The sequence below is a fragment of the Cimex lectularius genome, unplaced genomic scaffold (genome assembly GCF_000648675.2).
Source record: "Cimex lectularius strain Harlan isolate CLEC.00 unplaced genomic scaffold, Clec_2.1 scaffold252, whole genome shotgun sequence".
In the NCBI taxonomy this organism is placed as follows: Eukaryota; Metazoa; Arthropoda; class Insecta; order Hemiptera; family Cimicidae; genus Cimex; species Cimex lectularius.
Genome location: NW_019392777.1, coordinates 379,630 through 404,286, shown reverse-complemented (window position 1 = coordinate 404,286; position 24,657 = coordinate 379,630). Strand labels below are relative to the sequence as shown.

The 24,657-nt window shown below is 41.5% G+C and overlaps 1 protein-coding gene across 6 annotated transcripts in view; it reads right to left on the bottom strand.

Annotated features, from left to right (window-relative positions):
* The window catches only part of LOC106670767 (5'-AMP-activated protein kinase subunit gamma-2), a 30,263-nt gene that overhangs the window by 1,017 nt on the left and 4,589 nt on the right, over positions 1-24,657 (bottom strand). The window contains exons 2-13 of one of the 6 annotated variants that reach the window (XM_014401350.2): positions 24,347-24,591; positions 20,936-21,008; positions 18,623-18,840; positions 18,435-18,566; positions 13,489-13,528; positions 11,879-11,893; positions 5,477-5,788; positions 5,217-5,338; positions 2,651-2,699; positions 2,294-2,584; positions 2,056-2,234; positions 1,790-1,990 (exon numbers count right to left, since the gene is read on the bottom strand). In XM_014401350.2, the coding sequence (XP_014256836.1) occupies positions 1,790-1,990; positions 2,056-2,234; positions 2,294-2,584; positions 2,651-2,699; positions 5,217-5,338; positions 5,477-5,788; positions 11,879-11,893; positions 13,489-13,528; positions 18,435-18,566; positions 18,623-18,840; positions 20,936-21,008; positions 24,347-24,591 (1,877 nt within the window). Of the gene's footprint in view, positions 1-1,789; positions 1,991-2,055; positions 2,235-2,293; positions 2,585-2,650; positions 2,700-5,216; positions 5,339-5,476; positions 5,789-11,878; positions 11,894-13,488; positions 13,529-18,434; positions 18,567-18,622; positions 18,841-20,935; positions 21,009-21,233; positions 21,468-24,104; positions 24,141-24,346; positions 24,592-24,657 lie in introns of those variants that run through there. The other 5 variants (XM_014401353.1, XM_014401354.2, XM_014401352.2 and 2 more) reach the window with 5 other exon arrangements.

Below are 24,657 nucleotides of genomic sequence, written 5' to 3'. Positions count from 1 at the left end.
ACTGGCGTGCTGGCTGTGCCGAATATTCGACCGGTCCAAACTCCATCGCACCACTCCAAATATCTACGGCGCGATGACGGCATGGCGCGTTCGTGAATGGGAAAACCTGGCGTGGAGGGTGGGGATTTTGGCGCTCTGGCCTGGTCGTGAATGGGAAAACCCTCGTTTTTTTTTTTGCGCAGTGTCCGTTTTTCTGCCACTGAGCAAACATCTCCGTCGCACATTCTCAAAAAGTCAAAAACGTTTATTCTTAATGGTAATGACATCCAATCGAGATTTTATTGTTGAGGTGATTGAATTGTATGAAAGTTTACCATGTTTATGAAAATGGTGGACAATGATTATATTACCACGATAGAAATAAAAGAAATTCGATCCTCAACCAGTTGGTCGACGTTTTCAAAACAAAGGATACAAATGCAATGAGTGATGCGGTATTGATAACCCCTATCAATGATCAGAAATCGTAGTAGAGAACTTAAGTTCTTTGTAGTTCATCCCTGTAGCGAGAAATCGTAATGTGGTTGCCAACCTTTTATGTAGTGTTGATTTCTCTCATGACTTTCTTTTGTTTTCTAATCAAGGAGGTAACAAGCTGGAGTAAATGTAAATAAGACGTTAATCTTTTTTTTTTGTAAGGCTTTGGTTGAAATGAAGAAAATAGTGTCACGAGGGGATTCGAATCCATGACATTCGGTTAAATACGCCGCTGCGCTAATCACGAGCTATCCTGACTTCGATAGTTCGATCCACTCTGGAACCAACTCCCCATCTCAACCTACAACCTTTCGAATTTTCTCTCTTTTTGCCATTTTTTGGTGTCGGAGAGGATCGAAGTCACGATAGCTCAAGTGGTTAGCGCAGCGGCGTATTTAGCCGAATGTCGTGGATTCGAATCCCCTCGTGACACTATTTTTTCATTTAAACCAAAACCTTACAAAAAAGATTAAATAATTGTAATAAGTAATTTGGTCAATAGAATACTAAATATAATGAATAAATAAGACGTTTCATCCATCCTTAAATAGTTCCTCCAATCAGCGGGTTCAAGGGAAAGTTCTTTCATCAAATTGATGTGGGTATTACGGCTTCTGTTCAGGAGCCACTTCTTACACCATTTCCTCTTCGATTTTTTGCTTTTAATATGTAAATAAACAGAAGAGTAGCACAAGAGATCGTCATCCATTTTCAGAAGATAATTCACTGGTTGACGTTCGGAGCGACTGGCTGTGGAGCGGTCGTGAATGCCCCTCGAATTTCAGGCACTCCAAATGGAGCTGTACGGCTTGGCGCGGTTCCATTTGGAGTGATCATGAATGGCCACCTTTAGACGTGCTTATGCACCAGACACCTAGATAGTTTGGGATGATATGGTCTAGTTAGAGACGGTTATTCACGGCATACCATGATAATTGATAGGTTAGAGATGTATTATCACTGGATTATCACAATAGTTTAGGATTAGGGAAGGTTTGGTCTAACCATGGCTGTCACACACCAGACACGCAAATAGTGTTTGTCTGGTTAGAGATGGTCACACCAGACAGTTAAATAGTATTGCTCTGGATAGAGATGGTCACACCACACACTTAAATAGTGTTTGGGTTCAGTATGGTCTGTATAGAGATGGTCACACCAGACACTTAAGTGTTTTGGTTCAGGTTGGCCTGGTTAGAAATGGTCACAGATCAGATAGTTTGGGATGATGATGGTTAGAGTTGATTATGCACCAGATATCATGAGAGTGTTGGGATAATGATGGTGTGATTCCAAAAGAAAAAAAACTTACAATCACGTCGAATTTGGCGAAAATGTCAACGAGGCGGCCATCCTCGACGATCGGTAATGCGCTTATCCTCCTCTCGACGAATTTGTTGAGGGCAGCGATTATCGTCGTGTCCTCGCGGGCTGTTTCGACGTTCTCGAACGTACCTATCCTCAGTTCGCCAAGTGTCTTGTTTAAAAAGCTCGGCCTTGGCAGGTCGTTAATCTACAGATATGTTTGTTTCAATAAAAGCACTAAACAATTTAAGAAGAAGAAAAAAAAGGAATTACATAAATAAAAAGAAATCTGAGTATCCTCTTGTGAGTCAGTATGTATAATACGTTGCCAGTCTGCGAGTCGATGATGGGCAGCCTGTGGATATGGTTGTGGATGAGCACCTTGATGGCGTCGTATAGGGATGCGTCTGGGCTGATTGAGATCAGGTCTCGTATCTGGTCTTTGAGTACGGCTGGAAGAGAAAAAGGGTTAAACCTGGGCGAGGCGAGGGTTGAAAGAAAGACGGCTCACTCCTCCAAGTGTCCAGCTTGTGCTCTTCCATCTGGTCCAGTGTCATCGTACCGCTCGAGTAGTGCATCTGGAGTATCTTGATGAAGTCCGTTATCGTGAGCATCCCGACGAATTTGTGCTCAGTCGAGTCCCAGAGCGGCGCTGCCCTTACCCCGTTGTAGACGAGGGCGAAGAACGCCTTCTTGACTAGGAGCTGCGTGTCGAAGACTACGAGCTTGGCGCTCGTTGGTATCAGGCCGTAGCACTTGTGGAACTTGAAGAACTTCACGAAAATCTGACTCTCGTCCTCCTCTGTAAACGTGGAACAAAAATCAAACAACTACAAGACCTGGATCGAAAAAAAAAAAAAAAAATTACCTAAATCAGACATGTTAACTTTCTCCAGGAACGGATCTGCAACGGGCAGCTGGGAAAAAAAAATTCAACAAATTAATAAATGACCCAATTTCCTCTCGGCCCTGTTTCAATTCAATCGTAGAGGGCAATCTTTTCATTTGTAAGCTCCCCCTTTTCACCAGCTCCTTAAGGATTAGGCGATAACTGGCTCTTTTCAGGGACGATTTGTTACGCCACCCTTGACCCTGAGACTTCACAAAACATACATTGATATAAGTCCATCACAAAATAATAGTCCCAACCCCTAGCCAAAACTATAAGGGATCGTCTGACACCAAAAACTTTTCACAAAAGATCAAATTTGAACCCTTCTTAATAAGAACAATCACAAAAATTACAATGAAAAATAATATCAAAGAACACAAGATACACTGATATGTCCCATACGACAAACATTAAAAATTTGATTTTTTATGGGAAAATTGGTCATTTCAGTTCTTTGTTAAAATAAAAATAAACTTTGGCCCATTATTGTATATAGGTGCTTAGTATGAAAAAGATCTGAGGATAGGGCATACCAGTACGTCTTGTGTTTTGGGCATTGTTTTTTTATTTACTTATTTTTATTGTTGTTGTCATTCTTCTTATTGAATTAAGTTTAACCTGAAATGTAGATTTTTTTCGTGTCTGACCATCCCTTATAGAACTGGCATAGGAGTTGTCAATTTTTTGGAAGAATAATTTGTGGGCTGAATTGATTATTTTATATATTTTGGGTGTGTTTAATCTTTCATCCATTCTAATATGCATTTGTCTGTTTCAAAAAGGAAGTGTAGATAGGGCATACCAGCGTGACTTGTGTTTTTCGGTAATGTTGTTTTTATTATTATTTTATTGTTATTATATTATTGTATATAAGAGGAACTGAGGGTAGGGCATACCAGTGTGTCTTGTGGACTCTGGTATTCTTATTCAGAATGGTTTAAATTTAATTTTTAATAAAAATTGGTTGTTTGTCAAATCTTTTAGGACAATTTTATATGTGTTTGTTCCTGTTTTCAAGAGGAACTGAGGATAAGGAATCAGTTTGTCTTGTGTTCTTTGGTATTGTTCGTTTTTATTGTTATTTTTTTTATTGTTCTTATTGTGAATGGTTTAAATTTAATATTTCGTAAAACGTTTTTAGTATCTGACAATTCATTATTATGTTGGCATAGGGGTCGCGTCGAAGTTTTGGAAGGAAAATTAGTAAGTTGAGTTGTTTATTTTATAATTATGTGTGTGTTTAATCTTTGATCCAATTTTAATACATATATATATATTTGTGTATATTTCAAAAAGAAAATGAAGACAGGTCATACCAGTGTGACTTGTGTTTTTGGGTATTGTTTTAATTATTGTTCTTATTCAAAATGGTTTAAATTTGATCTTTGTATGGTTTTTATATTTGTGTCTGTTTTAAAGTGGATCTAAGGCTAGTGCATACCAGAGTGTCTTGTGTTCTTTGGTATTGATCTTTTTTTTTAAATTATTATTATTTTTTTGTTTTTATTCAGAATGGTCCAAATTTGATCTTGCATGAAACGTTTTTATTGTCGGACAGATCCATTATAATATTGGCAAAGGGTATGAGTTGATTTTTTCGGAAGGAAAATTGTCGGAAGAGTTGATTTTTTAAATCTTTGGGATGTGTTTGTGTATGCTTTCAAGATGACCTGAGGATAGAGCGTACCAGTTTGTCTTGTGTTCTTTGGTATTGCTCTTTTTTATTGTTATTTTTGTTATTGTTCTTATTTAGAGTGGTTTAAATTTGATTTTCAGCATAAATTTTTTGTTTGTTAAAACTTTGAAGCCAATTTTACATGGATTTGTGTCTGTTTTCAAGAGGAACATAGGATAGGGCATATCAGTGTGTCTTGTGTTCTTTGGTATTGTTCTTTTTGTTATTTTTCTTATTCAAAACGGTTTAAATTTGATCTTTTGTGAAAAGTTTATTGTGCCAGATGATCTCTTATAGTTTTGGCATAGGGGTTGGGTCGATTTTTGGCTTTTGTTGCTTTATCTTGCATGACATCGATACAGTTTTCAACTTTTATACCAGTGTGTAAGACATACCAAAAAAAAACAACCACTGGTATGCCCTATCCTTAGATCTCTTTGAAATAAATATAACAAAAAATTCTAATACGTGACCTAACTTACTATTTCTTTTTCAAGTTCAAAGTTTGTACACCATTCACGAAGTCTATAAATACATGGGATTTTGCTAATGTTAAAATCAATCAGATCGTCGATAGATTATTTCAAGGAGGTGTCTAGCAGGTTTTTTTTTTTTTGGTCCGCTCGGTCTTCTGTCCCTAGATGTTGATGTATATCTGTCGCAATGGTCGAAACTTATACTCTGAGTATGTCCCACGCTCCTTCCCTTTTCGAAACAGGAACTTCCTCTACCACTTGACATTTTAAAAACCCATCGAAACTTTCTTTCCCCGGAGAAAAATTCTGGTTCAGAATACAACTTCACAGTTCAGGGTGTCAAAGCTATGTTAAAACTGTCTGAACTTAGTGAAGATATAGAAACACTCACCCCTCGTGAGTCCCTGAAGAGTATGGCGGCATGGTTGGGGTCGAGGGATGGTTCTGAACCCCTGTGACCAGGTGTTCCGAGGCTGAGGCGCCTCTTCTCTATCGAGCTCCTCCTCAGCACACCTGTCAAAATGAGAAAAAAAAATTAAGAATAATTCATTGAATCAGAGGTTTAGATGTCCTAGAGTTGAAAAAAAGATGAGAAGGATACTTAGTTTACACTAAGTCCACCTGCCTGGGCTTAATTTTTTTGGACTTTACCTTCATTTAGGATCTGATCGTAAATCTTGTAAGCAGTGGCCGTGTCGACGACGGGTGGCGACGAGTCGGACGACGAGGGTCCGGACCCCCTTGAACCGTCGTCGAGCGACCTGCTCCTCCCCCGGAACGCAACCGGCACCTCGAGCAGCCCTTTGGACGGCGACTTGGACCTGACCGCCTTACCGATCTGTTTGAGCAGGTCCTGTATAGATTTGCATTTCTTCATCTGCTTCTCGTCCGGAGGAGGGGTGAGGAAGATCGGGGGCGGCATGGCATCGCAGGTCTCGGGGCCGGTGGCGGGGTAGTTAAGGACTTAAGTACCGCCCGGGAATTTTTTTTTAAATGTTATAAACATACCAAGAATATACAAAACGAGCCGAAAACCGTCTCGATGTCACAGAAGAAAATACAATAAAAGTAGAAATATCGACCCAACCCCCATGCCAACACTATAAGGGGTTGTCTGACACAAAATTTTTTTCACAAAAGATCAAATTTAAACCATTCCAAATAAGAACAATAACAAAAATAACAATACAAAAGAACACACAAGACACACTGGTATGCCCTATCTTCAGTTCCTCTTGAAAACAATCACAAATATATATAAAAAATGGATCAAGAATTAAGCACCCAAAAAATCAGCACAAAAGTTCAAATTTAAACAGTTTTGAAAAAGAACAATAACAAAACAACATTTCCAAAAACAAGTCACGCTGGTATGCCCTATCCTCACTTCCTTTTTGAAACAGACAAATACATATTAGAAAGGATGAAAGATTAAACACACACAAAATATTATATAAAATAATCAACTCAGCCTAATTGTCCTTCCAAAAAATCGACTCAACCCCTATGCCAACACTATAAGGGTTCATCCAACACTAAAAAAGTTTCAACTAAGATCAAATTTGGACCATTCTGAATAAGAACAATAACAAAATAATAAAAACTACCAATACCAAAGAATACAAGTCACACTGGTACGCCCTAACCTTAGATCTTCAAAAGCGGACACAAATATATATATATTATAAATAATATATAAAAATGGTACAAAGATCAACATGAAAGATCAAATTTAAACCGTTTTAAACAAGAACAGCAACAATACCCAAAAACACAAGTCACACTGGTATGGCCTATCCTTACTTCCTTTATGAAACAGAAACTAATATACATTAGAATTGGAACAAAGATTAAACCCAGACACAAAAATATAAAGTAATCAACTCGACTGACTAATTTTCCTTTTCTAAAAAAATCGACCCAACATCTATGCCAACACAATAAGGGATCGTCCCACGCTAAAAACTTTTCACAGAAGATCAAATTTGAACCATTCTAAATAAGAACAATAACAAAAATTACAATAAAAAAGAAGAATAGAGAAGAACAAATGACACACTGGTATGCCCTATCTTCTGATAGATAACTTAAAATTAATCAAAGATTCTACAATCCTCGGTACTCGTTGAACTGGTCAAACCCTGGGCCAACTTATCAAATCTATTTATGTTTTAAGTTCAAAGTCCCTCAACCCTTTCCTCTCTCTCCCCGAGTCTATAAATACGTGGGGACTTCGCTAATGTTAAAATCGATCCGGCGTCATAGACTAGGCATTATTTTAAGGAGTCGAGATAGGTTGTTTTTTGGTTCGAATCTGAATCGCCGTCGGTCCGCCCAGTCTCGCTCTTTTTTCCGCCTTTTCGCGATTTCTAACGGGACGGAATTTTTCTATCACGGAGGTGAAAGTAGAAATTGAGAACCGGTCCCAGAGATGGCGATTCTGTGCAAAACCCTTCCGCGGTGATCCCGCGATCAAATTGTGCCTTAAATCATTTTGTCTAAGTTTTTTTATATGTGAAAAAAATGTCTGTTTTTCCTTGTTCCCCATCCCCCGGGGTTATGTAAACAAGGCGAAAAATTTTATGTAATGTCAAGACTCGCTTTCCCTTTTCCAAATTGGAAAAACAAATACAAAAATATTCCTATTAGAAAAGGAAAAAAAGGCCGACCCAATTTCTCAGTATTTGAACAACTGTAGGGGCAGAGACGGTGTTGCAACGGGCCGGACGTGAGAGGATGACTGGAGATAAAATAACGAGAGCGTAGACCACTTCAACTGGCTTTCAACGACGTGGACCGTCGATCAACCCGAGGGAGCTTTGACGTCGGATAAAAGGTCGATTGGGAGCTTAAGCCGAATATGGCACGACGGCCGGGCACGATTAGAACCACTATTGTGGCCTTTTGAGACCTTGCACGACTGGAATTTCTTAGAAATTCGGTGCTCCATGGAAGAAGGAGTACATCTGGGCTATTAGGACGGGAGAGGGTGAATTCCAAAGTGGTACGGCCGTTTCTTACCACAAAACCACCATCCTGGTCTTTTGAACAACTGGACATATATGATTATCAATTTCAGTACGTCAAAGACCGAGGGATACAGATACATATGGCTTCCTGGACTATGATGACAAAATAGTGCCTGAATTGAAATGTGGTATTGTGGTTTCTTTATTAAAACCACCGTGGTACCGTCTGGACTCTTTTACATCTCGAATATCAAATGTAGTAATTCAAAGACGAAGGGAAGCAAGTACATATGGCATCTTGGACTAGAAGGGCACGGTAGTGTTTAAATGTAACGGTAGTTTTTTTACCATAGCTGAATTTGAACTGTAGTATTGTAGTTTCCTATTATTAAAACCACCATGGTGAACTTTTGAACTACTGAGCTTCTAGGATTCGATAAGTCAAAGACTGAGGGATGCAAGTACACATGGCATCCTGGTTTGTGATGACAAAATAATGCCTGAATTGAACTGTGGTATTGTGGTTTCTTATTTATTCAAACCACCATTGTGGTCTTTTGAACCACTGAGCATCTAGGATTATCAATTCGGTAAGTCAAAGACCGAGGGATGCAAGTACATATGGCATCCTGGACTCTGATGACGTAATAGAGTCTGAATTATACGGTGATATGATGGCCTCTTATTATTAAAACCACAATTGTGGTCTTTTGAACCACTGATCATCTAGGATTATCAATTTCGGTAAGTGAAACACCGAGAGATGCTCACACATATGGCATCTAGGACTAGTAGAGAATAGTACAAAACAATACTGGTCTTCATAACCTACTAACTACTTCAACCATGATCTTCCCATTAGTCTTAAGATTATCTTTTTATATTAGCTAATCCGACGAAAGGATCATTTAATAATGCCGGATCATTAGCGCTGAATCAATTACAGCTGCCGTCTTGTGCAATCTCCTCACCTGGGTGTCGTACGGTAGTCCTACTGAAGGATGTCGACGCGGTGATTGATCGGGCAACGTGGGTAGAAAAAGATCCCGAGATTGGGCCCGGGTGATTTATCTTAATTTTCATCTATATCAATCGATCAGTCCTTTTATTTCAAACCATCTCATAACAATCTATCACAATCATCAATTCTTTCGATTTTACTTATTTTTCATCAACCACTCGATCAATCACGCTCAATTCTGTTACTGTTCTTCTTTTTTATCTGGCTGAACGTATTCGATCTATCAAACCTCCTTGCAGCTTGCCTATCAATCAATCAAACTGATACTGATCGACCTGAGTCGAGGAGTTTGTTAACGGGACTTTAATTGTTGAAAGAGCCAAGGTAAATAGATACTGGTCTCGGACCTGTTAGGAGCCCCTTGTTGAAAAACAAAGCCCGGCTAAGTCCTAAGCCCTTAGGGCGGCGGAATTCGCGCCTCATCCAATCTTGTTGATTTACGGTGGTTTCGGCTCGAAGCGTAATTCGCTCGCCTTGAAATTTAATTCCTTGCTAATCAGAAAATTAAGACTAATTAACGCTAAGATGTTTTTGACATAGAACTGGGCCTGGGGGGGGGTCCTGGGCTGGAGGACATCCATGGCGTAAAAGGATAATTAAAAAAAAAAAGATTGGGATATTGGTCTCTTGGTACCTTTGGTACTACGTAATTTGCAAAAATGGGCGAAGATTTCATCATAAGAGGCACGTTGTAGGGAAGACGTTCGGAAATACTGGGTTTTGGTTAATTCGCGCGAAGAGTTTTTCTCCATCCTGATATTATCTCATTAGTGTCGGATCGCGCAATTTTTCAAATCACTGAGCCCCCTGATTAGAAACGGGGGGGGGGTCGAGTGGCGAGGTATCGGCCGGCAGGATCGCGATGGGATGACCCCGCGGGTCGGTACGGGTGACAAGGGCCGGTCGGAATCTTTCGACATGAGTTGGATCGGGTAGTTTACGGCAAGTTGAAAAAGAAGCATGAGGAGTACCAAGACTGGCACTTCGTTACCGACCTGGGTTTCGACGATTTCGACCAGGACGTAACGCCTTCCCGCCTTCCGACCTTCAACCCCTACAAAATTTAGCCGTAATCGGATCCGTTTCACATTTACAGAAGGAACAATATGAAATAATTGTAACTTTGACAATGGGAACGTCGAATGTCGCACGATTTTCCTATGAACGAATGACAATGGGACGATTTGGTATTGGGAAAACCAGTTTTTGGTTGTTCTTTTGAGCCGAAACATTTCATCCTCTGTAATCCAACCACACCAAACTTACTCGTATTCCCTAAATAACTCTTGTTTACAACCAAAGACGCCTCGGAAAAAAATGGCGAATATGGACAGAAAATAAACAAACCACCCTAATTTTTTTGGGGTGGAAGAATAAAAGGATACTGTCCTCTTTTCACTAGACACGTAAAACTTCCACTGGATCGCGTATTCACCGAGAACGTCTTGCGAACAGCCGGGTCGACGTCCGGGCACCGACTAGTGACTACTGACGGATAACTGGCTCCCGGCCCCCCTCCAGGACTGTTCTTCCCCCGCCCTGGCCGAGGGTCCGTCTGGTCTCGTCCGATCAGAAAAAAAATCCGTAGAGGGGTAAAACGGATAAACGATATCTCTGTCGTTTAAATAATTTGTAAATAAAACAATTAATCAAATATTAAAAAAACCGCATAATCGCAGGTGGGAACGTGTGATGTCAGTGGGACCGGCTTTCTAGGCTTGACACGAATGGGCCCGCTCGGTGTCGCTTTTGAACACCTGCCTCGGCAACCTCGAACGTACCTGCGTTGGACACCTGGCACGTGTTTGTTTCAATTTTCCGCAAGAATGAAAGTGAAATTTGGGTCCTTAATACTAGCGTGTGATAACCCTATGATAACCCTAAACCAAAAAAAGTAATATTATCGGGAGGGAGAGAGAGAGGGTGGGAGGGAGGGAGGGAGAGACNGAGAGAGAGAGAGAGAGAGAGAGAGAGAGAGAGAGAGAGAGAGAGAGAGAGATGGATACAATGCGGAGGGACAGATTGATATATGAGCTAAAAGATGCGTTAAAAACAAGTGTCACAACCAAACGACATACAAAGTAGTAAGTATGAAGCAAAACACGTAGTATATAGAACACATTGAAATGTTTCCGATGGGCTGAGGGTCCGCCCACTTTCGCTTCTCTGTTGCGCAACCCTCACGGGAGCCGATTATCCCGTTTCTGAGAGAATCCCATAGGCCCGAAAGACAATCGTGGGTACGTTGTGCAACCGGGTTGACAATCCGAAAATTGACTAGAGCGAGAGAGAGAGGCATGACCATTGTCCCCGAGACCTTGGAGACCGAGCCGCTAAAAACAAACAAAATTTCTACTAAAAAAAACAACCTACGTTCAGGGATGAAAAAGTAATATATAAAAGTAAAGAATACACAGAAGAGGGAAAAGACGAGAGAAAGGGGCATATGGTGCCAGTTGTGCAGGTCAATATTAAACTCTCAATTATAACTGATAATTAATATACCAAAAGGTAGACAAGACTAATATACAAAAAGACCGAAAATAATAAAATACAACTGAAGAAAAAAAAATCAATAGAAAAAATACTAAAGCTATTTGTGTTAATAATCTACTGTCTACTGCATAAGTCATCCTGACCATGAACTTAATGGAGGATGACTTGGTTCGTGAAAAATTTTCGCATTCTGCAAAAATAGTTCGCCATCTGCCGTCGGGTTGAGTAAGGTCTTCTGCAGAAGATCACCCTCAACAGGTGGCGCGGCGTTTTTCTCTAATTCTGAGATTATCCCGGCTTATCTAGTCTACGCCGTGCAACTTGTTTTTCCGCGTTCAAAAAGTGATTAAGGCGGGTTAAAATAGACAAAAATTCAGTGCTGGGTTAGCTGGCATGCAGCCTACACTAATGACCTGTCATGCTTTTCATCGGGTCTCATGCTCTTTTTTTTTTTATTGCAACATTCCCCGGCTATTGGTGCTTTTTTCATTTTTTTTTTTGGACAAGACACCAAAACCGTGAACGGGGGGAGGACGGTATAAATCCCATTATTCCAAAACGTCTTACCTTTCAGGTATGCGGCTAGAAATAAAAAAAAAATAAATAAATAAAAAATCATGTAAATAAAACCAATAATAAACAGGTAAAAAATGCATATGTCATGGAAGGTTTATGGAAATTTCCAGAGGCCGCCAGGTCGCCTGGAGGGAAAGTTGACTCACGGAGAAAATACATGGCATTGGATTTTTCCGGACCTTTGAGACCCAAGGTAAAACGGAACCGGTCAAAGTACAAAACCCTTACAATTGGCGCAACCATATGACCGTATAAGTAATGTCACGGCTTGGGGAACATAGGACATTCCAGAACTTGATAATTTTTTAACGTTAGGCTTCACCCAAAAAAGAACAACTAAAAAATATTGAAATAAAATGAAAATCTTATATTCCTTGAGACTTAAGAAGGTCACAGTAGGATCCATATGGAAATCCTTTAACTCTTGAGGTCCAACGCGATCCTTTAATAGACTGGACTTACTAAAATAAGTGGTTAAGATGGTAAAGAACCTTTTTAAATCAAGTACTATCCTACTTAGCTATAAAGCACTAGATTTGTAGAACACGGACCGTTCCGAAACATGATTTATTGGTCGTTTTTCATTGTCAGGCTTCATCCAAAAAAGAACAACTACATAGCGTTGAAATAAAATGAAAATCTTATTCTCCTTGAGGCTCAAGAGGATCAAAGTAGGATCAATATGGAAATTCTTTAACTCTTGACGTCCAACATGATCCTTTAGTGGACTGGACTTACTTAAATAAGCGGTTGACATGGTAAAAAATCTTTTTAAGTCAAGTACTCTCCTGCGTAGGGATAAAGCACCTAGACATGGAGATCACGGGCCGTTCCGAAACACGATCCATTGGTCGTTTTGCATCGACAGGCTTCACCCAAAAAAGAACAACTAAAAAATATTGAAATAAAATGAAAATATTATATTCCTTGAGGCCGAAGAAGGCCATAGGAAGATCCTTATGGAAATCCTTCATTTCCTGAGGTCATTTGGATCTTTCAATGAATTGAACTTACTTAAATAAAAAATATTATAACGGTAAAGAACGCTTTTAAGTACTCTCCTCTTAGCGATGATGCACTTAGATTTCGAGAACACGGGCCATACTAGACATGATTTATTGGTCGTTTTTCATCGTCAGGCTTCACCCAAAAAGGACAACTACAAATCATTGAAATAAAATGGAAATCTTATACTCCTTGAAGCCCAAGGACACAGGATTGAATGGATATCCAGTTCATCCCCCATTGGACTATAAACCGTAAGGTTGAAATGGTAAAAGAGCGACGACAAGCGGACCGATTTTCTACCACGGGAAAACAAAGAATGGATTCCACCTTGGACGTGTTTTATCTCGTCCTGAGTCGAAGGAAAACAAATGGAACCGCGAAAATTACGCAAAACGTCAAATTTTGTCTCTTTCCCCGCCCCGCCACGGCGTCATCAGACCTTCTTCTCTTATCTAATCGAGAACGGCCCCGGCTGCCGTGGGAGCCGGGGGAATAAATAAAGACAAACTTTTCGAAACGTTATCTTGTGCAACAATCAAAGGAATTTTTGGGTCCGTGGTGGAAAATGTAAAAAAAAAATTTTTTCAACTCACTGTGCGCTGCGACTTGCTGCTGGTGTATCGCCGCCGCCCTCTGAAAAAAAGACACAATATTGAAAAATAGGGAAAGGATAGAAGACGTAATACAAAATTTGGTCGGGCAGACGCTATATTTAAAAGTTGACTGAGGGGGTAAGATTCATTAATACACGTGCCACGAAGTAGTTATTAACGGTTCATACAAAAATAATTTAAAAAAAAACAAAAACAAAAAAACACCACACATCACAAAGGGTGACAAAAAAGGACGGAACGGTGAGACCTGGTGGTCGTTGACGCGGCGGTAGACGATGGTGCCGGGCCGACGGCCAAGGCTGTTGATGCCGTCCTTCGCCACTTCCTCCGCGGTTGAGGTATTGTCGATGGAAACAAACCGAAAAAACACTCGACAAACGAACAAGTACAAAGACACAATAAACATCTGGCACTACCAAGTCCCAAATTACAATCAACGACTCGCCCACTTTTGATGAGTCGATCTAAATCGCTTAACTCAAAAATACTCATTCACTTAGTTCCCAGTTAGTTTTCTCTTAATCTAAGCTAACCTAATCCTAATCTAACACGTCATTAACCAAATCCCTGCCTAACTTGGCCTAACACGTCCTCAGACCTAACACGACCCTAACACCAATCCTAACCTAACACGTTAATCTAAATCCTGCAAGCTTAACATATAGGGTCGACCTAATCTTACTCGCCTCTAACTAGAATTCTAACCTAATTTGTCGTCATATCCAATCCTAACCTAACACGTCTCCATCACTAACCTAACGACCCTAACCCCAATCCTAACCAAACACGTCCTTAACCCAAACCCTGCTTACCTTAACCTAACATGTACACAGACACCAACTAACTCTTCCCTAACACCAATTCTAACCGAACATGTTCTTAACGTAATCCCTATCGAACTTATCCCAACACGTCCCTATCTACCCCTAATCCTATCTAACAGGTACGCAGACCTCACCGGTCACCTCTCTATCACCAATTTTAACATAATTTGTCCATAACCCCAATACTAAGCTAACATATCCTTAATCTAAACCCTGCCTAACCTGTCCCTAACCTTTATCACCTAACCAGCATCTATCCAAATGGGAAACGGGTTGTATAAATAACCTCTTTTCTGCAAAGAGGAAAAACCTTTTCGCTACGCCCACCTAACGTAAATTTACCTTAACCTGACAACCCGTCCCTAATTCTAATCCAAGATAATGCTAATATGCCTAATCCATCCATAATTAAACGAACCTAGTAAACCGGGTCAAAAGAACATATCTAAGTTAAAAGGAAGCTTTTGAGGTCATGTCGCATCATTTCGACAACATACATGCGCTTAAACTCCAGCACTTAGTAAGTATGTCAAACTTATCTAAAGTCACCGTAATCGCTTTCCCACACAAATTCGACAGATTTAAAAAGACCTCCCATCGGCGAGACGTCAACGGGTCCAATTTTGGAACCGGAAAAAGCCAATAAAAGACTCGTTCATCACTCGATCTTCCAATTGCAGAAGAAATTAGTTTTTTTTCTCTTAAAAATAAATCTAATCTCAAGGACGTTTTGTCGATATCGTTTACAACCTTTGAAGGAACCGGATGGATATGTCTCAAGTCTGTCTGTATGGACTTTAATCGACTTATCGAGACAGAAAATTTATATTCAAATCCTCTTTCTCTCTCCTGGAATAATGATTAAAAAACCAGGCCAGTTTCGGCCCAAGTCTAGCCATCTTTCATTCCTTCTACTGATAAACCGCGTGATATAGGGTCATTTGATAACTATGAACGCACTATCTTATTCTAAAGGCCGGTTGTAACCAGTCTGGTCGTGCAGTTTAAAAAAAACAAATGCACTTTAAGACGTTTTCTTAGACTTAGCTGGTCACTACTTAACGATCGGAGAAGGATGTCGACAATCAAACCAATCAAAAGACTTGAGTGTTATTGGCTTTTGCATTTTTTTTTCTAAATATCAGCCACTCCATTATTTTATTTCGGACGGCACTCGAGTCTTATCGGCGGACAATACCGACAGAACGGTTGTGAAATAAAAATTTCCACGCTCGAGAGGGCCCGTCGCGATGATGGACGATTTGCAAACAGAGGGCGAGTCTGAGCGGACCCAAAGCCGGCTTGGAAACGACCAACCTCCGCGTTGGTAATAAATAAATAAATTTCCGTCAATTATGACTGGAACTGTTCCGATTTTAGACCGGGGGAGGGACTTGAAACGAGCGGATTAATGCAAGGACGGACGATTTGACGTCCGGCCAAAAATGTGTTTACGGAATCTGATGACGGGATGTCTTTTTTTGGGACGAAAAGTTTTTCCTTCCAATCGAGCCGGGGCTTCACAGGTTAAACTTGATGCGAGTTTGGGATTTTTGCAATATGCTGTCGTGGTTTGTAGTTGGTAAGGTTAGTTAGAGGAGGCGAGTGTGGGTTGAGGTAGTTTTACTGCGGATATCTCGGTTCGTTTTGGTTGGTTAGAGATGTTTAAGGTGGGTGCTCGGTGCTCTGCTAGGAGATGGATAATGGTCGGGTTCTTACCAGGTTCTTTAAAGTTCGTTAGAATTGGTTATGCGTGATTGGGCGATCAATGGTGGGTCGAGGTGAATACAGAATATGAGAAAAAGACGTAGAGATAAAGGTTAAAAGTGACTACAGATGGTTAGAGATAGAAGCGGGATGAGGTGGTTAGGAAATTTTTAAGAGGGTTCGAGGAGGTTAGGGAAGGTTAATGGATAGAAATAGTTAAGAGTGGGTTGGGTCGGATAGAAATGGTTAACGGACAGAGATAAATAAAAAAAGTGAGGTTGAGTTAGTTAATGATTTTTAATGGATAGAGATGGTTAAACAACTAAGGTCGAGTTGGTTAGAGATTGTTAATGGATTCAGATAGTTAAGAGTTGGTTATCGGACAGAAACGTATGTCAGATTAAGTTGTTTAGAAATAGTTAATGGATAGAGGTAGTTAAGAGCGGTTTGACTTGTTGGCCAGAGATTGTTAACGGATGGAATTCAGGTCAAGTTGGTTAGAGATGGTTAAGAGTGAGGTTGACTTGTTAAGAGACGATTAAGAGTAGGTCGAGATGGTTAAAAATGAGGTCGAGTGGTTGGAGACGATTAAGAGTGGGTCGAGATGTTGATGAATAGAGATTGTTAAGAGTGGGTCGAGTTGGTTAGAGACGGTTATGAAGGGGTTCAGTTGTTAGATATTGTTAAGAGTGGGTCGAGTTAGGTGATGGGTAGAGATGGTGTAGAGTAGGTCGAGTTGGTTAGAGACGGTTGATAGTGGGTTCGGTTGGTTCGAGACGGTTAATGGTTAGATTATTAAGAGTGGTCGAGATGGTTGATGGATAGAGATGGTTTATTGTGGGTCAAGGATGGTTTAGGGATGGTTAAGAATACGTTAGGGATATTTAATGGTCAGGGGTAGTAATTCCTAGTGTTAAAGTTGAGTAGGAATGGGTATTCCATCTTATGCGGACGATGATCGGTGGAGATGGTTACACACTAGACTTCGGGGCAATAAGGGACATACAAACTGAACGAAGGGTCGTTAATGAACGATGGTACAATCCAAAATCCTATAGAGAGAGAAATAAAAAAGAATAAATATAACCCCGAGTCCGTTACTCACGTTTCTTATCGTCCTGATCCCTGACGCCTCTAGGGCCCTTGAGTCTAGGGATCGGGACCTCGGCTTCTCCTCGTGGTCCTTCTTCGGTCCTAGGACCCATCTGAAGTAGGAGGACATCGCTGGTCATAACAGGCCGTCGAAACTGCGCACAACACAACGCCCGTTTTTTTCCCTTCTTCAAAAAACAAAACCGGACCAAGCTTGCCCTAGAAAGAAGCGGGACGCGGCGGACCCACGGTTGTTTTTAACGATCCCCGCTCCCGGGACGGTTGTTTTTTTCCTTTTCCTCCGCGCGACGGGGCTCAAGGACGACCGATAAAACGCGAAAACACCGCGACGGGACACCGGGAACGCAATTTCCCTCAGACGACCCTGGGGTCAGGGATCGGACGCCGCGTCAGAACGCCGAATCCTTTTTTTTCAACCTACAGTTCAAAGAAAAGAAATGGAACGACCCGAGGCCGTGAGCTAGAGAACGATTTGTTATTCAAATCCAAGGGTCGTGCCGGCTCGGGGTCGTTTTTTTTTAAATTTTTTGCCGCTTTTCCTTGGTTTTTCTTTTTAAAATTCAGAAGAAAAAAAATACATCGGATATCGAAAGAAGGGAAGATCGCCCCAGGGCTTTTAAATCGCGCTTTAAACGATGATTCGGCGTTCAACGAGCTTAATGAGTGGGAGGATGTTTTCCTACCATCTTTGACGCCTCATTCCTCGAACCTTTTTTTTTCCTTTCTCAGGGTTTTAGGGTTTTGTGTCAAAGCCGGCTGAGGAAGACACCTGCCGAGTTTTTTTAACCTCGTCGATGAATCAGTTATGCATGGGTTGATATTTTTTAAATAAAGTCAAATTTTTAAAACCTGAAAATCCTCATTATAAGGGTGGACTTTTCGGGGCGGATCTCCGGCCGTAGGGCAAGCTTAGAACAGTCCAGGGACTTGATATTGAATTTGAAAAAAAAAGAAAAAAAAAGCACGACGTACTATCCAGGTCACCGAAGGCAGTCCATGCCGGTCCCGCACTAGACACAGAGAAGGTAGAATTTAATTATTCACCCTTGTTTATAAAAATAAAATAAAAAATCGACTAAATCAGTATGATTATGATGACCGGCCGGCTGCCCGAGGCGTACTGGAACCGCGGGCGCGTAGGGGGGACCGCCGTGGCCCCCTCCTTCGCCTTTTTTGACGTGTTGACTCCTCTTTTTTCCCTTGTGTGTTTTATGGTGTGTCTGATACCGAAAAAAAACTAGGAAGAAAACAATCTCATTCGAGAGAAAATTTTCTACTTACGGCTTTTCTCTTTTCTTCTGCTGAAGCCGCCGACTGAGACCTGTGCCTGAAGAGGTGGATGACTTTGGCGACCGGTCCTCGTGAGTGGGTCTCTCCTTCGCCGCTCGTCGACGACTGAGACTTCAGAGAATTCTATATCAGAAAAAAAAATCAGTTAAAAAAAACTTTTCCACCATTTTCCGACATACCTGCATGGCGTTTTTCATCGAGCCGATCAGCGTCGGTTTTTTGGTCGCGGCGTCGGACTTGGAACGCGGCCGGAACACCTCGAAGATCGAGGGGACCTGGTGCTGGCGGGTGTTCTGGGATACGGCCCCTGTCACTGTGTGGTAGACGGCATCACCTCGGCCGGCGATCCGTCGTCTCTCCTGGTCCCTCAGAGCGGCCGTGTGGGAACCCCACGTGTCTGCGAAAAAAACAAAACAATTAACACATCAAAACCTTAGCCTTGCTGATAATGTGACGACGAATAGCTGATAAATTTAAAATTGAATTAAGTCGCGAAGCGTGGTACAGTCGGTATCAACTCATGGTACAGAAGCTCAGATCCAACTGGTAATGAAAAAGGCTGATGTTTGGCTGTGGGGGCGTCAGTGGCCGCAACGGTTTAGGCGTTGACCCGGCGTTCATCACTGTAAGGTAAAGGGCCCGGGTTCGAATCCAACGGCCCTGCATTCCAACCCGACATTTGGGCTTTTTTCAAAAACAATGGCACCCTGAGGGTTGATATGACCTCTGCTGTTGCGAAAAAAAATAAAAAAGTTTGATTGTATGTTAAGTTGCATGTTTTGACCCAGGCATTATTACACTAGTGAGGAAACTCACAAAACTGAACATAGTGATAAATGTTAACCAACATGGCTGCATGAAATACAATCAAAAACTATTAAACAACCTCAGAAAACCCGCTGATAATGTAACGACGATAGCTGATAAATTTCCGGCTTTGGATTAAGTCGCACGGTACATGGCCCAGCCTGTATCAACTCAAGGTACAGATGCTCAGATCGTACTGATAATGTAACAAGGCTGATAATGTTTGGCTGTATGTTAAGTTGCACGTTTTGAACTACAGTTACGGAAGCTCAGATGTTAAAGCTAACGAACATGGCTTGCTGCATAACTTACAATAAAAACTATTTAACTCGCTGATAATGTTAAGACGATTGCTGATAAATTTCCGGCTTTGAATTAAGTCGTGAGGCGCATGGCACAGCCGGCATCAACTCACGGTACAGAAGCTCAGATCTTACTGATAATGTAACGGACACGGCTGATAATGTTCGGATCCAGTTGCACCTGTGGTATTGATTTAGTAAAAAGGTAAAAATCGATCTACTACCCTTTCCCACAGGTTTTTGCCTATTTCAAGATATGTAGTTGATTGTATGGTCAATAAAGTGAGTTAAAAGTAAACTGTCCAATTCTAGCGAGAACCTTCATTGGTGACCCCGACGTGATCTAAAATTCGTAAGTTTCTTCTTTGACAACGTATATTTTTTTTACCATGCTGGACGACGGTGAAGATAAACGTGGCCTCTGGTTTGTCCGAGCAGAGGCTCAGTTCGAAAATGGCCGCATTACGAATGAGAAAAAAAATTTAATTATATTGTGAGTGCTTTAGATAAGGATATTTATAGGTGTGTGAGGTTCCTTATAGATGAGAACCTTCACACATCTTTTTACCCAGACATTATTATACTACAGTTAGGAAGCTCAGATCCCGAAAAATAGACCTGCTGACAATGTAAAGACCGTAGTTAATAAACTTCTCCATACTCCATCTGCATGGTTTATGAATCAGCCAGTCGCAATCAAGTAATCTAAGTAAGATCTGCTAATAATGTAACGACCTAATTTATAATGTTCAGTTCTGAGACTGATAATCTTCGGCCCGTATCAAGCTATACGGCGTACAATCCAGCTATTGACCCACTCCCAGAAAACCTGCTGATAATGTAACGACCATAGCTAATAAACTTCTGCATATATTTAATCAGGATGGCTTATGAATCAGCCATTATCCAGTCGCAATCAAGTTTAAAAAAATTAAAAATATGATTATGAATTATGCTGATAATGTAACGACCATGGCTAATAAACTTCTGCCCATTTTCAGTCGGAAACCTTCACACGGCCGTTGTTAACTGGTGAAATTAAAGCCAAAGACTTGCTGATAATGTAACGACCGTCGCTGATAAAACTTTGGCCCAATATCCAAGCCACGCATCCGACTGGGTACCAGCCGGAACTGAAGTCAATAATCGCAGGCTGATAATGTGGTCGAATCAAGCCCATCGGCAATACGGCGGCGCCTCGGAATGTTTACAAACAGACCTCCAAGGGCGAAACGCAGACCCGGCGGATGGACAAAAAAACAAAAAAAAGTGGATAAAACCAGTTTGTACCATTTGTACCGGACTTTCTTTTAACAGACAACTCGTACAAATTAAAATATAAATATATATATTTGTGAGAGAAAAAAAAAAAAGGCTACTTACCATATCTGTTCCTGTATGGGTCGGATCCGGCCATTTCCACCGACTGTCCTGGGACAACTCCTAGATTTGGGTCCTGCGATCGGTGAAAAAAAAATTATAGAAAAAACGCTTGAATTGAAGGGTGAAAGAATGCCTGGGGTCCTACTCGTCTCGCTTATTAGGAAAAAAAATATATGAAGGGGAAGGAGAAAGTTTTAAAGAATCGTGTCGTGCTTTACAGTCTCACTGGTGACATAAGCCGAAAATTTGGACTTTTTCTAAGAGAAAAGGGCAAGAAATCACTTTATAAAACGATTACCTCTGAAATCCACTCGTCCTAATCGTGACGGGATTGATCTTGATTGATAATCCCCTCCAAGGGTACGGACGTTCCCCACTTGGATACAACCCAGTTTCCCAAAGTTAACAGTGAATAAAAGAAAAAAGCCAAGGATTAAGGAGATCCGAAGGTTTTTTTAGCACGGAGGCAGCGAAGCGGGCTTACTTTAAAAGTCTTCTGGACTTACGTGACGCCGGGTGGGAAAAAAGCGAGCGACTACGCGTTGGGGAGAGATTTTTAAATCTTTCCACGTCTTTTTTTTTTCAAAACGTAAGCGGAAAAAAGGCATGAGTGCTAAGTCAGCAGGCCGGCCTGGAAGGGCATACCGCTCGTCTCCGATGGCAAAACGTCCTCAGGAGCCATTCCATTGCGCACTGGACGTCGACTGTTTTATCTCCGATGTTTGCCCTTTCTTTAAACAAACATCGATAAACTGGGAAAAAAATTTCCTCGGCCTTTTCTTCGATGACGAGAAAACCATGTAAACGTTGGTGTTTTGAAAAGGTGAAAAGGATCGATCGCACTTTGAAGAAGCCGGGCTATTGTCCATACGGCGATTGACCCACTCTGGGGGGGGGGGTTTCCGATGGAAAAGGGGTCATCGATCCATAAAACAGGGCCGGAAATCGGGGTTGAAAAAAAGACATTTGTCGACTTTCGACCTGCATAACTTCGTCCATCTTTCCCGGAGATAATCTTTTAAATTCCATCCCCGGAGAAACCAAGAATCGAGAACCACCTAAACATGGTGAAAGGACAAAAGATCAGACCTAAATATCTGATCGGAAACCCATCAGAAGGATCGATGTACCTTTATAAGGTGACAAAGCCGAAATGGAGGGATGTCAACAGGTGAACATTGGCGACGTTCAGTTTCCGACTATTCCGGAGCGCCTATCCTGCAGCAGACAATCCGGAATGGGTAGAGATGGTTAAAGTTGAGTGTGGATAGTTGTGGTTGGGTATTAGGGAGTGTTATATGTGGTTGTGGTTGGGTAGAGATTTTTTTTTTTTTTTTTTTTTTTTTTTATTGGCCGATCTTGCATATTAGCCATAGTACGAATTCTTGTGTGTTCAAATTGGGGGTTATCGGGAAAAAAGGGCCAGAGGCGACGGTGGGAATCGAACCCACGACCGCGGCGTGAGAGTCTCTCATGCTAACCACTCGGCTACCGCGGTCCGGTAGAGATGGTTAAGAGTGGGAATTGGGGATTGTTAATGATGATAGTGATTGAGTAGAGCTGGTTATGGTTGGGTAATAAGGATAATTAAGGGTAGCTTTGGGTGCAGAGAGAAGTTGAAAATGTATATTGAGGATTGTTAGATATGGTTTTAGTTAAATGGAGATCAATGTGGTTTGGTAGAGATAGTTATGGTTGGGCATTAGGGATTGTTAGCGGCAGCAGTGGGAGAAGATGGTTAGAGATTGTTGAGGATGGGTTTTGAAGAACCGCACGGTTAGATGCGGTTGTAGTAAAGTAGGGATTAATGTGGTTGAGTAGAGAGGTTAAGGTTGGGTATTAAGGATTGTTAGAGGTAGTTTTGGTTGCGGATGGGTACGGATGATTAAGAATGGTATTGAGGAGTGTTAGGTATGGTTGTGGTAGGGTAGAGATGGTTAAGAGTGGGAATTGGAGATTGGTAATGATGGCCGGGATTGGGTAGAGCTGGTTATAGCTTTCGGTGCACAGAGAAATTAAGAACAGATATTGAGGATTGTTAGATATGGTTATAGTTAATTAGAGATTAATGCGGTCGAGTAGAGATGGTTAAGGTATTAAGGATTGTTAGATATGGTTGTAGTTGGGTAGGGATTAATGTTGTTAGGTATTAAGGATTGTTAGAGGTGATGGTGGATGCAGTTGGGTAGAGATGGCTAAGAATGAGGATTGTTGCATTTGGTTGAATTTGGGTAGAGATTAATGTGGTTGTGTGTTCAGGTAGTTTTGGATGTGGATAGGTTAAGGTTCGATATTAACGGACGTTGGTGATGGTTATGGTCGGTTAGAGATGATTAAGGCTGGGGATTAGGGAACGTTAGAGATGGTTAGAGATAGTTCTGAATAGGCAGAGATGATAAAAGTTGTATTCGAGCAGGTACAGATGGTCTTGTCCGGTAGGAGATGGTAGAGGTTTGGTATTAAGGGACGTTATAGATGGTTAGTGATAGTTCTCAATGGGTAGAGATGATAAAAGTTGGTCGTGTTTCACAGCAGATTTTTTATGTGTGTGGTTTAAAAATGATTACATGAGGGTTACAAATCCACCACTGCAGACGGCGCACCGCCCCTTTCCGAAATCTCACAATCCACCAGATCGTTCGGGCATCAGTCCATGACTGAACGCCGTCTCGTTTTACCCGCTTTTAGAAATAGAACATGCCGAACAAGCCCGAGTTAAAGTTGAAGCTGTTGAACGGTGAGAGAAAAATAAAAGGATGTCCCGATTCTGGCACTGGGTCAGAATTGTGCAACAGCACAGACGTCGAAATCGATCAGGACAACTGGCCAAAATACAATTTCCAATCATTAATAAAGAAAGAAAAAAAAATTCATGTGAACATCGATCTTTCAACCTGGGTGTTTACGCATATGCCAGAAGAGTGATTATGCAAGACCGTGCCTGGGAATAAATGTGAGACTTGTGAGTTATACGGATCGATTAGCTTTTTTGGGGTGCTTTTCAATATTATTGGTCCTGTTGTGCCCTGAGATTTGTTGGAATGTTCTGTTTTGAGGAACGTCCACTGGTCGATGTCATCTGTCTATCTGTATTGTCTCTGGGGGATGGGGTCGTTTTCAAAGGTTGTCGTGTCGCACCCTAGTGCTGTAAGGTATGAAAAGGACAAACCTTCGAGTTGCAGCACTGCATGTACCCGTGGCTTTCTCATCGGGGGCTGGGTCCGGGTTGAATGGACAAGGCGTCTCTTATTGATCGAAAACAATCCTGTGGAGGGAAACGTAGTCTTGCGTACTACGACCCCTGAATGGGCGCGTAGTCCGATCGGGGGTTGAATGAGGGGTAGTGACACGAGTGTGTTTGGTGTTTTTTTTGTTTTTTTTGGGGAGGATAAATAGATTTTTAATATTTACTCTTTTCTTCTTCTCTTTTTCCGGTGTCCTCCTCACCCAGATCTCGCCGACGTCGAGGGCGGAAGAGCTCGACGGCCTAATCCCGACCAGGGAGGTGTCGACGAATTTGGGGTCGTGGTGGCGGTTTTTGTGCTCCTTCTTCTTCCCATGTTCCTTCCTCCTCTCTTCTTCGGCCCGGGCCGCACCGGAATCCGAGTCTTCTTCGTCCTGCTCCAGACATTGAGACAACCTCCTCCTGTATCCTTCTGCCACCCGAAATCTCACCGTGAGGACAGGGCGAACCGGTTTGGGAATGAAAGATGGATCTTTTG